Below are 15,000 nucleotides of genomic sequence, written 5' to 3'. Positions count from 1 at the left end.
CATCACACGACTAACATACATGTATTTGCTGCACCCTAAACACGTCTTGGTGGATCGCAGGCTGCAGGTTGGTTGAAAGTCCATCACACGACTAACATACATGTATTTGCTGCACCCTAAACACGTCTTGGTGGATCGCAGACTGCAGGTTGGTTGAAAGTCCATCACACGACTAACATACATGTATTTGCTGCACCCTAAACACGTCTTAGTTGATCGCAGACTGCAGGTTGGTTGAAAGTCCATCACACGACTAACATACATGTATTTGCTGCACCCTAAACACGTCTTAGTTGATCGCAGACTGCAGGTTGGTTGAAAGTCCATCACACGACTAACATACATGTATTTGCTGCACCCTAAACACGTCTTGGTGGATCGCAGACTGCAGGTTGGTTGAAAGTCCATCACACGACTAACATACATGTATTTGCTGCACCCTAAACACGTCTTGGTGGATCGCAGACTGCAGGTTGGTTGAAAGTCCATCACACGACTAACATACATGTATTTGCTGCACCCTAAACAAGTCTTGGTGGATCGCAGGCTGCAAGTTGGTTTAAAGTCCATCACACGACTAACATACATGTATTTGCTGCACCCTAAACACGTCTTGGTGGATCGCATACTGCAGGTTGGTTGAAAGTCCATCACACGACTAACATACATGTATTTGCTGCACCCTAAACACGTCTTAGTTGATCGCAGACTGCAGGTTGGTTGAAAGTCCATCACACGACTAACATACATGTATTTGCTGCACCCTAAACACGTCTTGGTGGATCGCAGACTGCAGGTTGGTTGATAGTCCATCACACGACTAACATACATGTATTTGCTGCACCCTAAACACGTCTTGGTGGATCGCAGACTGCAGGTTGGTTGAAAGTCCATCACACGATGCGGTTAAATATTCATTTATCCTTATTTCAAACAATAATTTAATTCAACTGTAGTCTTATGCCAAAAAATCGTTCTATACTGTTGATATAATACATGTGTATCCTTGTGCCAAATATGATGGATTTCTGATGTATGATGTTGCTGTAAAACCGTTTCCTACAAATCCAATATGGCGGCTGTTTATGCCAGTTTCCATAGCAACTGCAGTCTATGTCCATTAGTATTCACAATATTTTTCATTTATTTGTATAAGTCACTTCAATAACTACCCAGAAAACTAGGTTATTCCATGTATTCTCCTAGTTTAACTGTACTGCCTCACACTGACTTAACACAGTGAATGTTTCTGTATTTAACTTTTGCTGAATGTCTATCAAAGCTATTTCGCTCTCATTAGGCCAACTAAAGAGAGAAGAACTACCAAACACAAAATGAAACCCCTTTGCAAGAAAACAAGCTAGTTATCAGCATGAAACAAAAAGTGGTCCATATTAGGCAACCTTCCCTTACATGTTTGTAAACTTCAAGCCGAACATCCGTCTCAGGGCCATCCATCCTTGTTCTAGTAGAAGGCCGCAGAGCTGAATTCAGCGTTGTCAGCCACACTGGATGTAGTCTAGGTAGGACCAACAGAGCTACATCTGTCGCACCCGTATACCTGCCGATGTTCGCAGAGTTGCGATTTTGTTTGTGAATTCCTTTTGTGAAGGCAATCAGTGAGTTTTTAAGAAATCAAATCATCAGAAAATGACAACTCACTACGGTCAGGGTGTTAATTTTGTGTATTTGACCAAGTGGAGGGATTGCCTTATCCAATGTAAATCCTGGCCAGGAATGTGATGGCGGGCAGAACTGTGTTCGCCAGAAGGAGTGCGTCTTCCAGTTCAGAGTTCCGAATCAACTCTGAGATAAAATGATAGATCGTGTTGCAGGACGGACACTATTTTGAAACCGCCTGTCTGGTCCAGGTCTGAGACACAGGGCTTTCCACAGATGCTCGACCATGAGGGGTGGGTGGGTGTTCTGACCCCACATTATTTTTTAGGGGGTACAAGAACGGTTCTAGGCTAATTGCCCCCGGACAACCGCCCACCGGACAACCGCCCCCCGGACAACTGCCCCCCGACAACATTACTGCCCCCTGAACAATTGCTCCCCCTTGGACAATTGGCCCCCGTGACAATTGCCCTCAAGGACAATTGCCCCCCCATTATTTTTTTAATTATTTTGTTTAGTTATAACGTTTTTTAGTTTTCTTTTGTGGTTGTTGTTTGTTGTTGTCGTTGTTGTTTGATGTTATTTTGCGGTATTAGGCGGTAAGTGTGATATTATATTACTCTGTATCTGAGTGATGCTTGGTTGTGCTCCCTGGTTTTCACACACACACACACTCACACACACGGGCGCGCACACATACACACTCAAACAAACGCACATATGCGCACAATCACACACATATATACACAAATTAAAAGTAAAACAGGATCAACATATTTATTTTTGATTTGAATACATCCGTGCGTGAACTAGTTGCCACATGCGTGCACGGTAATTGTTGCCTATTTATACATTCAGGAGCTAGTGCGTAATGCTATTGTAGTAAGTTGATTTTACGGGGGGCAATATTGTCCGGGGTGCAATTAATTGTCCGGGGGGCAATTGTCCGGGGTGCAATTATCCGGGGTGCAATTGTCCTCCCATGACAGGGGGGCAATTGTCCGGGGGGGGGGGGGGGGGGGGCAGGTCGGGGGGCAATTGTCCGGGGGACAGTTGTCCAGGGGGCAATTAGCCTAGCTGCTACCACAAGTTAAGAACACCTGTCTTGTTCCTTGCATGGCTGTAATGTCTGGATGCGGATGTGAGCGTGAACAAGCAATGGATTCGAACAACAATATTGAGACCACACCGGTTCCATGTTGGGCAGAAGTAGAAGTGTGTTTATTCTTCCCTATTCCACAAGAGCTCCGCAAGGGCAACAATCAAACATGATCATTAACACAGATAAGGAGTTGTCTCCCATAGACCATTAGCTTATCGTTACAACACCCTCAGCGTAACTTTAGACAGTCCCAAAACCACGATGAATGTGGAAAGTTGTGTTAGACCTTCACAGAAGCGTCAGTTTGTCTTGTCTCATCTCGTCCAATCTTCGTCTCGTCCAATCTCATCTCATCTCATCTCGTCTAATCTCATCTCGTCTAATCTCATCTCCTTTTGTCTCTTCTCTTCCAATCTCATCTTGTTCTTCTTCGTCACGTTTTGTCGCGATTCGTTGAATCTCGCCCTGACATCTGTCCTTCTCGTCCGTTCCTGCCTCATCCCATGTTGTCTCGTCCCATTTCGTCTCGTCCCATGTCGTCTCGTCCCATGTCGTCTCGTCCCATGTCGTCTAGTCCCATGTCGTCTCGTCTCATTTCGTCTCGTCCCATGTCGTCTCGTCCCATGTCGTCTTGTCCCATGTCGTCTTGTCCCATGTCGTCTCGTCCCATGTCGTCTCGTCTCATTTCGTCTCGTCCCATGTCGCTTCGTCCCATGTCGTCTCGTCCCATTTCGTCTCGTCCCATGTCGCTTCGTCCCATTTCGTCTCGTCCTCGTCCGCGTCTCATTTCGTTCTTAACTGACCACATCAAGGTCACACGCCTTGGAAAACACAATAACACGCATGCAGGCAAGGAAAGCAATGGGTAGTGCCATTCTGTCTCTGCACGTTAGCCCAAGTGGATGATAGATCCCTTCATTTTCTGGAGGGGATTCCCCAAGGACAATGAAGATAGACTTAATACAGGATACCAACAACAACAAAAAATAGGTGGCGCGGTTCTGTCGCTGAACGTTCTCCCCAGTATATATCCACCCGAATTTCCTTCAGGGGATTCCCAAAGGACAGAAAATTAATACACACAATAAAAGAAAAAAAAAGGTAGCTCTATTGTGTCGCTGCACGTCCGATTTGTCTTGAGGATATTACCCAAGGACCATAAGATATAATACGTATCAAACCCTAAATACTACATGTAATTGTTGGTGTATTTTTCCACCAGGTGATCTGTCACGCTGACCGGACGTGCTGCCCGAGATGGCTGAACGCGACCCACTGCGCCATCACGAACCAACGCACTGCGGCCACCGCCGGCCAGTCCCAGCCCCCACACTGGCGGGACGGCGTCCTGTCGTACCACGTGGTGCTTGTCAAGCCACACCCCTCCCTCGCCTCGCCGGACACGGTCAAGAAACGGACTGACATGTTTGCCGAGCTGGCCAGGACGATTCTCGTGAAGAGTGGGAGACAGCATCTACTGAAGTGAATGTGTGTGATAGTTGTGGGGTGGGGTAGGGGGGGGGTGGTGTGTGTGTGTGTGTGTGGGGGGGGGGGGAGTGATGTATGTGTGTGAGTGTGATGTGTGTGAAGACTCAGGCGGATTGCGCTGGTCTCATCAAAACATGCAATCATAAAACTAATTTGCATAAACCGATATTCTTTCCTTCTGAGCACATTTTTAGATTCAACACGATATATTTTTTAATTTGTGAAATAAAATGAAAAGCACACTGCAATCAATATTTTGAAAACGTTGCTAAAATGTCAACTTTAACTAGAACTTTTTAGAGTTGTAATTATTAAAAAAAAAAAAAAAAAGTTATGAAAGCCAACATTGCAGGCGCGACAGCTGTTTCCTCATGCCTTTAATACATCCTGTTTCTAAATCTACCTGTTTCTAAATCTACCTGTTTCTAAATCTACCTCTGTGTCTTCTACTATAACTGGCTTTGTCTCCTGGAGACGGATGTTCGGCTTTCCAAGCTGAAATGCAATCCCATAGTCCAGACTTAAACAACGATTGTTTGACAACAATTTCAATCTGATTGAAAAATGAGATCTTCACAGTGCCGCCTCATTAGTTTAAAAGCCGACCATGCCATCAATAATTCATGTGGGAATATTATCTGGATAAATTAACATCTGTATTTCATAAGTATTGGTCGAGTGGTTTCGGTTTAGTGTTCCCGAGCCTTGGGCTATTGTGCATGTACAAGTTAACATCCGGGTGGGAACCAGCCGCAGGGTTCGATTGCTTGAAATCACAAACAAACTTTTATTTCAGCATAGCGCTGAGTTCAATAATTATTTTCGAGATTTGCTCTATAAATCCCTTAGTGCACTGGGATTGTTTCAATAACGATATTGTCAGTACCGCCAGAGAAAAAAGAAGATTCAAAACGCACATTTTGCAACGCGCATTTGGATAGGCGTTACTGTGTGGTCAGGTTTGTGTCACTGGATCTACTTTTATGTGGGCTGTCTCAAGTGTGTCGTGCTTTCGTCACACGCAAACTCTTGTGTTAATTTCTGTTGGTAAATTCCAGTGTAGCGTTAAGCTAAAAAGTGATGATCTTTCATAGAGACCTCATTTAAACTCGGAGAAAGGACTGTGCTCTTAATTATTTGCGATTCGAAACCTTCATCGAGCTTCGACAGATTGACTGTGCAGAGTTTTGCCCCTTGCCAAGGTCGACGGAAAGAACATTTTCAAAATAAATGTGGCATGTTTCTCGTGTGGTATCTTCACTCATCGGGGAGTCTGGTACTAAATATGAACGGTAAGAATGCTCTGAACCCTACACGTATTATATCCCCATCGTTTTATTGTTCACATTTGCCCAACATGTTAATTTGCTGAGCGGGATTTATGTCGTCTGCTACTGCACTGAGTCTCATTTCAAAAACAACTTTGCTCGTCACGTTGCACTGAGTCTGCACGCATGAGGCAGGCTGGTAATAAGTCTTATATATGGTAAGAACGTTCTAAACCCTACACGTTTTCGATTCCGATTGTTCTTGCCTTGAAATAATAATTCGGAAAACATTCATTTACTGAACAGATGCAGTCGTATTTCAGTGTAGTCTGCTACGTGCTGATCTAGCTGCTACCGTCTCTGCTGCTACGTTATCGGAATAACACTTGTGTTTTCTGTTAGCTGCTGGGAATTGTATACTAACTCATCATTTGGTAATGTGGACAATAAACTACATGCCACTAACATGGCATAATTATGAGAGGAATCTTCGCAAGTCGAAACTGAAAAATTAGACACAGCGGGTTCTATTTGTAGATCAGTGGCAACTGTGGCACAGGCACATGCAATCTGTCAGAAAAAAAACCATCTTCTGCTTTAATTGAGAAGCAGGAAATTTATGGTCTTAATCATTGGTATTGTGGAGAATATAAGCTACATGTCATTAATTAATTCTGAGGATGAGAGTACACTCTCGCTTAAGCAAAGGGCGGAAGAATACGCTCTGTGGAAAAGTTTTAGCGCATCGCCATTAGCCAATCAACTGGTTCACATCAGTCATGTGACACCAGTACTTACTGACAATTATTATTATTATTATTATTATTATTATTATTATTATTATTTAAGTTATTGAGACATCCCAGTTAGTTAGTTAGCTGTTGCTTTTCGGGTCCAGCGGACCATAATAGGCCAAATCAGGACCCCTGCACTAAGGGATTTATAGAGCAAATCGAGAAAATTCATTATTGAACGAAGCGCATAGCGCTGAGTTCAATAATTATTTTCGAGATTTGCTCTATAAATCCCTTAGTGCACTGGAATTGTTTCAATAACGATATTGTCAGTACCGCCATAGAAAAAAGAAGATTCCAAACGCACATTTTGCTACGCGCATTTGAATAGGCATAACTGTGTGGTCAGGTCGTGTACAGTAAGATCTACTTTTGTGTGGGCCGGTGTCTAAAGTGTGTCGTGCTTTCGTCTCACGCATTTTGATTTCTGTTGGTAAATTCCAGTGTAGCGTTAAGCTGAACAGTGATGATCTTTCAGAGATACCTCATTTGAACTCGGAGAAAGGACTGTGCTCTTCATTATTTGCAATTCGAAACCTTCAGTCGAGCTTCGATGGATTGACTGTGCGGAGTGACTCCCCTTGAATTGACTACCCCACGAAGGACTCGACGGTTCGCACATTTTCAAAATAAATGTGGCATATTTCTCGTGTTGTATCTTCACTCATCGGGGAGTCTGATACTAAATATGAACGGTAAGAATGCTCTGAACCCTACACGTATTATATCCCCATCGTTTTTTCGTTCACATTTGCCCAACATGTTAATTTGCTGAGCGGGGTTTATGTCGTCTGCTAGGCAAGAACAATCGAACCACTGCAGTCTGCACTGTCACTGAGTCTGCACGAATGAGCTGGTATTAAGTCTTATAATTATATGGTAAGAACGTTCTGAACCCTACACGTTTTCGATTACGATTGTTCTTGCCTTGAAATAATAATTCGGAAACCATTCATTTACTGAACTGATGCAGTCGTATTTCAGTGTAGTCTGCTACGTATGACAGAGTCGATCGAATCAGTCTTCCAAATGCTGTGTACGTTATCGGAATAACACTTGTGTTTTCTGTTAGCCGCTGGGAATTGTATGCTAACTCATCATTTGGAAATGTGGATGATAAGTTACATGCCACTATTATGAGAAGAATCTATGCAAGTCGGCGAAAATGAGATGAAACACAGCGGCTTCTATTTTTAGATCAGTGGCACTGTGGCACAGGCACATGCAATCTGTCAGAAAAAACCCACTTCTGCTTTAATTGAGAAGCAGGGAATTTATGGTCATTTGGTATTGTGGAGAATATAAGCTACATGTCATTAATTAATTCTGAGGATGAGAGTACAGTCTCGCTTTGGCAAAGGGCGTAAGAATACGCTCTGTGGAAAAGTTAGCGCACTCCAAGAGTGCGCTAACAGATTTAAGCGCATCGCCATTAGCCAATCAACTGGTTCACATCAGTCATGTGACACCAGTACTTACTGACAATTATTATTATTATTATTATAGCTAGCTGGTAGCAGGACATTTACATTGGCGTGTGTGGCTATATGGTTGATAGCTAGCTGACTCTTAATCCTGGTTTTAACTGCTATTCACGTCACCATGTTAGATCGCCATTGGCTATTACGATTGTCGCCTCACTTCTTGCGCTGTTAACTTTAAGTTACGGCAACTTACAGCGCAGAATGCGCCCCCACGCGGACACATGCTGATAATAGGGTTTCCTAAATAGCAATCCATGATTTTACAAGCCTGTGCCACGGTAGCTGCGTCACATGAAAAGGCGATGTGCGCATGCGTAGAGCGCCATTAGCGAGGTAACAACCCTAATAGCGTTCTGACATGGTGACGTTAATAGCAGTTCAAACCAGAAGTTAGAGCCAGCAAGCTAGCTAACAGACCGCCGCTAACGCCAATTCAAATTTCCTACTTCTCCTGAATAACTTTCCAGCTCTCCAAGTTGGTTGATGATATGAATTTGGACCTAAATTCGCTTTTTGGACCTTTGGAATTTGGACCTAAATATGCTTGCTTTTTATAAAACATTGAATTTTATGTTAACATCCGAAACATAGACTGCTTTCGTTGCAAAGCTTCGTGCAGCGAGCTTGGTGATATAAGACTTCGCGAAGTCGACTTCGCCCACCTAATATCAGTCTTAAAGGTTTGTTATTCAAAAGTCTGTGATTAAAAACTTATTCTTCATACGTTTATGTTGAAAGTTGCAATAACTAGCCTTCCTTGCTTATTTTTAAATGTTTTTTTAATATGCGTTAACATTTTGTTGCCTAATGCCTTTGCATTCATTGCCTGTTTGTTTCCACACGTTGGCCTGAGTTACATTTTATGTATGAAATCTACAAATGTGCATGGTACTGTTTGTTTCCACACGTTGGCCTGAGTTACATTTTATGTATGAAATCCACAAATGTGCATGGCCTGTTTGTTTCAACACGTTGGTCTGAGTTACATTTTATGTATGAAATCCACAAATGTGCATGGCCTGTTTGTTTCAACACGTTGGTCTTAGTTACATTTTATGTATGAAATCCACAACTGTGCATGGTACTGTTTGTTTCCACACGTTGGCCTGAGTTACATTTTATGTATGAAATCTACAAATGTGCATGGTACTGTTTGTTTCCACACGTTGGCCTGAGTTACATTTTATGTAATATGAAACCCACAAATGTGCATGGTGCTGTTTGTTTCAACACGTTGGTCTGAGTTACATTTTATGTATGAAATCCACAAATGTGCATGGTACTGTTTGTTTCAACACGTTGGTCTGAGTTACATTTTATGTATGAAATCTACAAATGTGCATGGTACTGTTTATTTCAACACGTTGGTCTGAGTTACATTTTATGTATGAAATCCACAAATGTGCATGGTACTGTTTGTTTCAACACGTTGGTCTGAGTTACATTTTATGTATGAAATCCACAAATGTGCATGGTACTGTTTGTTTCAACACGTTGGTCTGAGTTACATTTTATGTATGAAATCCACAAATGTGCATGGTACTGTTTGTTTCAACACGTTGGTCTGAGTTACATTTTATGTATGAAATCCACAAATGTGCATGGTACTGTTTGTTTCAACACGTTGGTCTGAGTTACAGTTTATGTATGAAATCCACAACTGTGCATGGTGCTGTTTGTTTCAACACGTTGGTCTGAGTTACAGTTTATGTATGAAATCCACAAATGTGCATGGTACTGTTTGTTTCAACACGTTGGTCTGAGTTACATTTTATGTATGAAATCCACAAATGTGCATGGTACTGTTTGTTTCAACACGTTGGTCTGAGTTACAGTTTATGTATGAAATCTACACATGTGCATGGCCTGTTTGTTTCAACACGTTGGTCTGAGTTACAGTTTATGTATGAAATCCACAACTGTGCATGGTACTGTTTGTTTCAACACGTTGGTCTGAGTTACATTTTATGTATGAAATCCACAAATGTGCATGGTACTGTTTGTTTCAACACGTTGGTCTGAGTTACAGTTTATGTATGATCCCGCAGTGGGGCACTGCGGTTATGAAATTAAAGGCCCCTCCTGTTTTTGGAACCGCAGGAGCTTTCTAGTTTGATGTTAGGTAGATTTTTGGTTCCTCTTTCCTGTCATGCTCTCTTTTTCTTCATGAATTCTTTTCCTTTTTCTGCCTTCTTGCTCATTCACCTGTATTTTTTCCAAAAATCTCTTCTCTTGCCGCTTGTCTCGCGATTCATGTATAGTTTAATCTGTTAGTGTTCTGATGTAAGTCCAGCAGTAGATAGGTTAAGCCTATTTTAACACACTGGAAACTGGTAATCTTCCAGTAGGTATTAATTTAGTTTTACTAAAGCCTGCTGGGACACAAGTAATGGGTTAGTGCATTTGTAAACAGGAATCGCTTGACAAGTGGCCCCCTTCATCCCCCCCTTCCTCGTCCTGATATGGCTCTGCGTAGTCGGCTGGACGTTAAGCAACAAATAAACAAACAAACAAAAGTTTATGTATGAAATCCACAAATGTGCATGGTACTGTTTGTTTCAACACGTTGGTCTGAGTTACAGTTTATGTATGAAATCCACAACTGTGCATGGTGCTGTTTGTTTCAACACGTTGGTCTGAGTTACAGTTTATGTATGAAATCTACACATGTGCATGGCCTGTTTGTTTCAACACGTTGGTCTGAGTTACAGTTTATGTATGAAATCCACAACTGTGCATGGTACTGTTTGTTTCAACACGCTGGTCTGAGTTACATTTTATGTATGAAATTCACAACTGTGCATGGTACTGTTTGTTTCAACACGTTGGTCTGAGTTACATTTTATGTATGAAATCCACAAATGTGCATGGTACTGTTTGTTTCAACACGTTGGTCTGAGTTACAGTTTATGTATGAAATCTACACATGTGCATGGCCTGTTTGTTTCAACACGTTGGTCTGAGTTACAGTTTATGTATGAAATCCACAACTGTGCATGGTACTGTTTGTTTCAACACGTTGGTCTGAGTTACATTTTATGTATGAAATCCACAAATGTGCATGGTACTGTTTGTTTCAACACGTTGGTCTGAGTTACAGTTTATGTATGAAATCCACAACTGTGCATGGTGCTGTTTGTTTCAACACGTTGGTCTGAGTTACAGTTTATGTATGAAATCCACAAATGTGCATGGTACTGTTTGTTTCAACACGTTGGTCTGAGTTACATTTTATGTATGAAATCCACAAATGTGCATGGTACTGTTTGTTTCAACACGTTGGTCTGAGTTACAGTTTATGTATGAAATCTACACATGTGCATGGCCTGTTTGTTTCAACACGTTGGTCTGAGTTACAGTTTATGTATGAAATCCACAACTGTGCATGGTACTGTTTGTTTCAACACGTTGGTCTGAGTTACATTTTATGTATGAAATCCACAAATGTGCATGGCCTGTTTGTTTCAACACGTTGGTCTGAGTTACAGTTTATGTATGAAATCCACAACTGTGCATGGCCTGTTTGTTTCAACACGTTGGTCTGAGTTACAGTTTATGTATGAAATCCACAACTGTGCATGGTACTGTTTGTTTCAACACGTTGGTCTGAGTTACATTTTATGTATGAAATTCACAACTGTGCATGGTACTGTTTGTTTCAACACGTTGGTCTGAGTTACATTTTATGTATGAAATCCACAAATGTGCATGGTACTGTTTGTTTCAACACGTTGGTCTGAGTTACATTTTATGTATGAAATTCACAAATGTGCATGGTACTGTTTGTTTCAACACGTTGGTCTGAGTTACATTTTATGTATGAAATCCACAAATGTGCATGGTACTGTTTGTTTCAACACGTTGGTCTGAGTTACATTTTATGTATGAAATCCACAAATGTGCATGGTACTGTTTGTTTCAACACGTTGGTCTGAGTTACAGTTTATGTATGAAATCCACAAATGTGCATGGTACTGTTTGTTTCAACACGTTGGCCTGAGTTACATTTTATGTATGAAATCTACAAATGTGCATGGTACTGTTTGTTTCAACACGTTGGCCTGAGTTACATTTTATGTATGAAATCCACAAATGTGCATGGTACTGTTTGTTTCAACATGTTGGTCTGAGTTACATTTTATGTGTGAAATCCACAAATGTGCATGGTACTGTTTGTTTCAACATGTTGGTCTGAGTTACAGTTTATGTATGAAATCCACAAATGTGCATGGTACTGTTTGTTTCCACACGTTGGCCTGAGTTACATTTTATGTATGAAATCTACAAATGTGCATGGTACTGTTTGTTTCAACACGTTGGCCTGAGTTACATTTTATGTATGAAATCCACAAATGTGCATGGTGCTGTCTGTGCTTACTGCTACATTTCTGACTCTTTTCATGTTTGTTATTTTTTTAATTTTTATTGATTAACACAATAGAAAGGCCGAAAGGTCGAAAACAAATTCCCTCCTGTCCATTTGTGTTTGTTTTTGTCCTATGTGTTCTATGTGTCCTATGTTTCTTTCTTGGTGTCCTCTGCGCTGTGTAAGTATTCCCATTATTCGGGACGATTGCAGGAAATTTAGATTTTTTGATTCAGAGTCCTGTTTCAAACAGATATATCTATCAAATAAAGAGCTACCTAAAATCAGGTGTGTACCATCACTGTTTTGTGACACTGGCCAGACGGACCTGTAACTCAGAAAAATGTAATAGCCCGGATCAAAAACTACTAGCCCGGAAACAGAAGAAATCAATGCTTTTCTTCTGTGTGTGTGTGAGTGTGTGTGTGTGTGTGTGTGTGTGTGTGTGTGTGTGTGTGTGTGTGTGTGTGTGTGTGTGTGTGTGAGTGTGTGTGTGTGTTTGTGTAGGTGGTTTTACCGACAAATGGGGACGATTGTCACTGGAGAGCAGTCAAATGGGGACGCTTCCGACAAACGGGGACGTCCCCATTTGTCGGCCCGTGCGACCCCATTTGACTGGATTTGAGCAGATTGAGCGACCCCATTTGACTGCTTCCTAGCATCCCTGTGGACAAACGGACTGGATTTTCACACAGATTCATACACATATTTTAGCTCTGCACTTTTTGGTCTGCTCAACTAAACCATGTGATTTTTATCATGTGACTTCAAATGACTTTACAGTAACTGCTTTCATCAGAATTCAGTTTCTATTCAAATGCAGTCAAACTAAAACATTTATTTGAATTAAAAAAAAAAAAAGTTATTGCATTTAATATATTTTTATTCAGAATATTTTGAAAGAGTTCTGATTATTTGATCACGGTTTTTTTGTGTATTAAAACAAAAACAAACACAGAGAAACATATACATTCCTGTAAAAAAAAAATGATTACAATTATTTTGTGATGAGATTCATTTTAGGTTAATTTGAAGTGTTGTGTCTTTGTCATTTGTTGGTTTGTGCAGTGCAGTTGTTTTGTCAGTTATTCTTCTCTTCATTTGTTCTATCGTCTTTCTTCTTCTTTTTTGTGTGTGTATTTTTGTGTTTTTGTGCCTGAAGAAGACCCTTAGGTCGAAACGTCGCTGTTATTCGTTCCGTGTTCGTCATTTTAACGTGAGTACATTGCTTTTTGGTCTCTTTATTGTTCCCTCTCACGTCAGTCGCCATTGTTTAATACATGTTTTAATGTGTTTTGTATAATCCGGAAGCAGGAGTTTAAAACCTATGTATATATTAGGGGAAAAGTCTGGGTTGTGGCACTCGATCACTAGGTGGGGCACTGCCCTTCGCTCCCTGTTACCCGAGTTCCAATCCTCGTGGTAAGGCGTCCGCCCCGTGATCGGGAGGTCGTCGTGGGTTCGAAACCCCGGCCGGGTCATACCTAAGACTTTAAAATTGGCAATCTAGTGGCTGCTCCGCCTGGCGTCTGGCATTATGGGGTTAGTGCTAGGACTGGTTGGTCAGGTGTCAGAATAATGTGACTGGGTGAGACATGAAGCCTGTGCTGCGACTTCTGTCTTGTGTGTGGCGCACGTTATATGTCAAAAGCAGCACCGCCCTGATATGGCCCTTCGTGGTCGGCTGGGCGTTAAGCAAACAAACAAACAAACCCGAGTGCCAACAACAATAGGATGAGCATCAGAAGCGAAGATAAAGAGGGAATTTTTTCTCTGCGCGCGCGCCAGCAAGCAGGATGTCTCAGAACTGAAGTGGTAATAGTATGATCTAATTACAGGCGATGGGTTTATGGGTCACGTGATTATATATATATGAAGTCTTCTATCGCGCGCGTATCTCCAGACTCGGACTCAAGGCGCAGGAATCTATTTATGCCGTGTGAGATGGAATTTTTTACACAATACATCATGCATTCACATCGACCAGCAGATCGCAGCCATTTCGGCGCATATCCTACTTTTCACGGCCTATTATTCCAAGTCACACGGGTATTTTGGTGGACATTGTTTTATCTATGCCTATACAATTTTGCCAGGAAAGACCCTTTTGTCAATCGTGGGATCTTTAACGTGCACACCCCAATGTAGTGTACACGAAGGGACCTCGGTTTTTCGTCTCATCCGAAAGACTAGCACTTGAACCCACCACCTAGGTTAGGAAAGGGGGGAGAAAATTGCTAACGCCCTGACCCAGGGTCGAACTCGCAACCTCTCGCTTCCGAGCGCAAGTGCGTTACCACTCGGCCACCCAGTCCACGTGATGTGGGGGCGGAGCCAAACATTGGTTGATACTTACTGTGTTGACATTAGTTCATTGGCCCCGCCCCAACATCATATGACTTACTAATCCATTGGTTCATGTTTTTGGCGCTAATACTATCGACAGGTAAAGAACTATTTTGATGTGACACGTTATTACTTGGTGCAAATACGCGCAGTGTTTAAAACCACTTGGCGGACAGAACTGTGCATTCTCACAATTCGACACTTACTACATCCATAATAACCACACCGTTGATCAATCGCTGAGAAATGGCACAAATGACAGTTGGGGAAAACATTCAGAAGTTGGAATGATCTTACTGAACGGCTGGCAGACTTTTCCAGAAAGAACGATTTGGTGTACGTGGTCAAATACAGTCGTGCTGTTCAACTTGCGAACAAGAATTCAAAACAGCCCTTTCCAGACGAACTGAAGTATGCATACGCAAAACTTGTGTGCAAGTACTCAGGAAAAGGACGACTCACAGGCCGAGGTGCGAAGAGGAGCAATGGGTAAGCGGATTAATATTTAGTTGCTATACTTCTTATGCGTCTT

General features: G+C 41.8%; 1 protein-coding gene across 1 annotated transcript in view; it reads left to right on the top strand.

Annotated features, from left to right (window-relative positions):
- The window catches only part of LOC138948298 (uncharacterized), a 52,857-nt gene extending 48,631 nt beyond the window's left edge, over positions 1-4,226 (top strand). Inside the window, exon 8 of the mRNA XM_070319810.1 lies at positions 3,945-4,226. Coding sequence (XP_070175911.1) covers positions 3,945-4,208 — 264 coding nt within the window. The 3' untranslated portion in view covers positions 4,209-4,226. The remainder of the gene's footprint in view (positions 1-3,944) is intronic.
- The last annotated feature ends 10,774 nt before the right edge of the window (positions 4,227-15,000 follow it).

This window comes from Littorina saxatilis, linkage group LG15 (assembly GCF_037325665.1).
Source record: "Littorina saxatilis isolate snail1 linkage group LG15, US_GU_Lsax_2.0, whole genome shotgun sequence".
NCBI classification, from domain to species: domain Eukaryota; kingdom Metazoa; phylum Mollusca; class Gastropoda; order Littorinimorpha; family Littorinidae; genus Littorina; species Littorina saxatilis.
The sequence above is the reverse complement of the archived record's forward strand: the minus strand, read 5'-3'. Positions and strand labels throughout refer to the sequence as shown.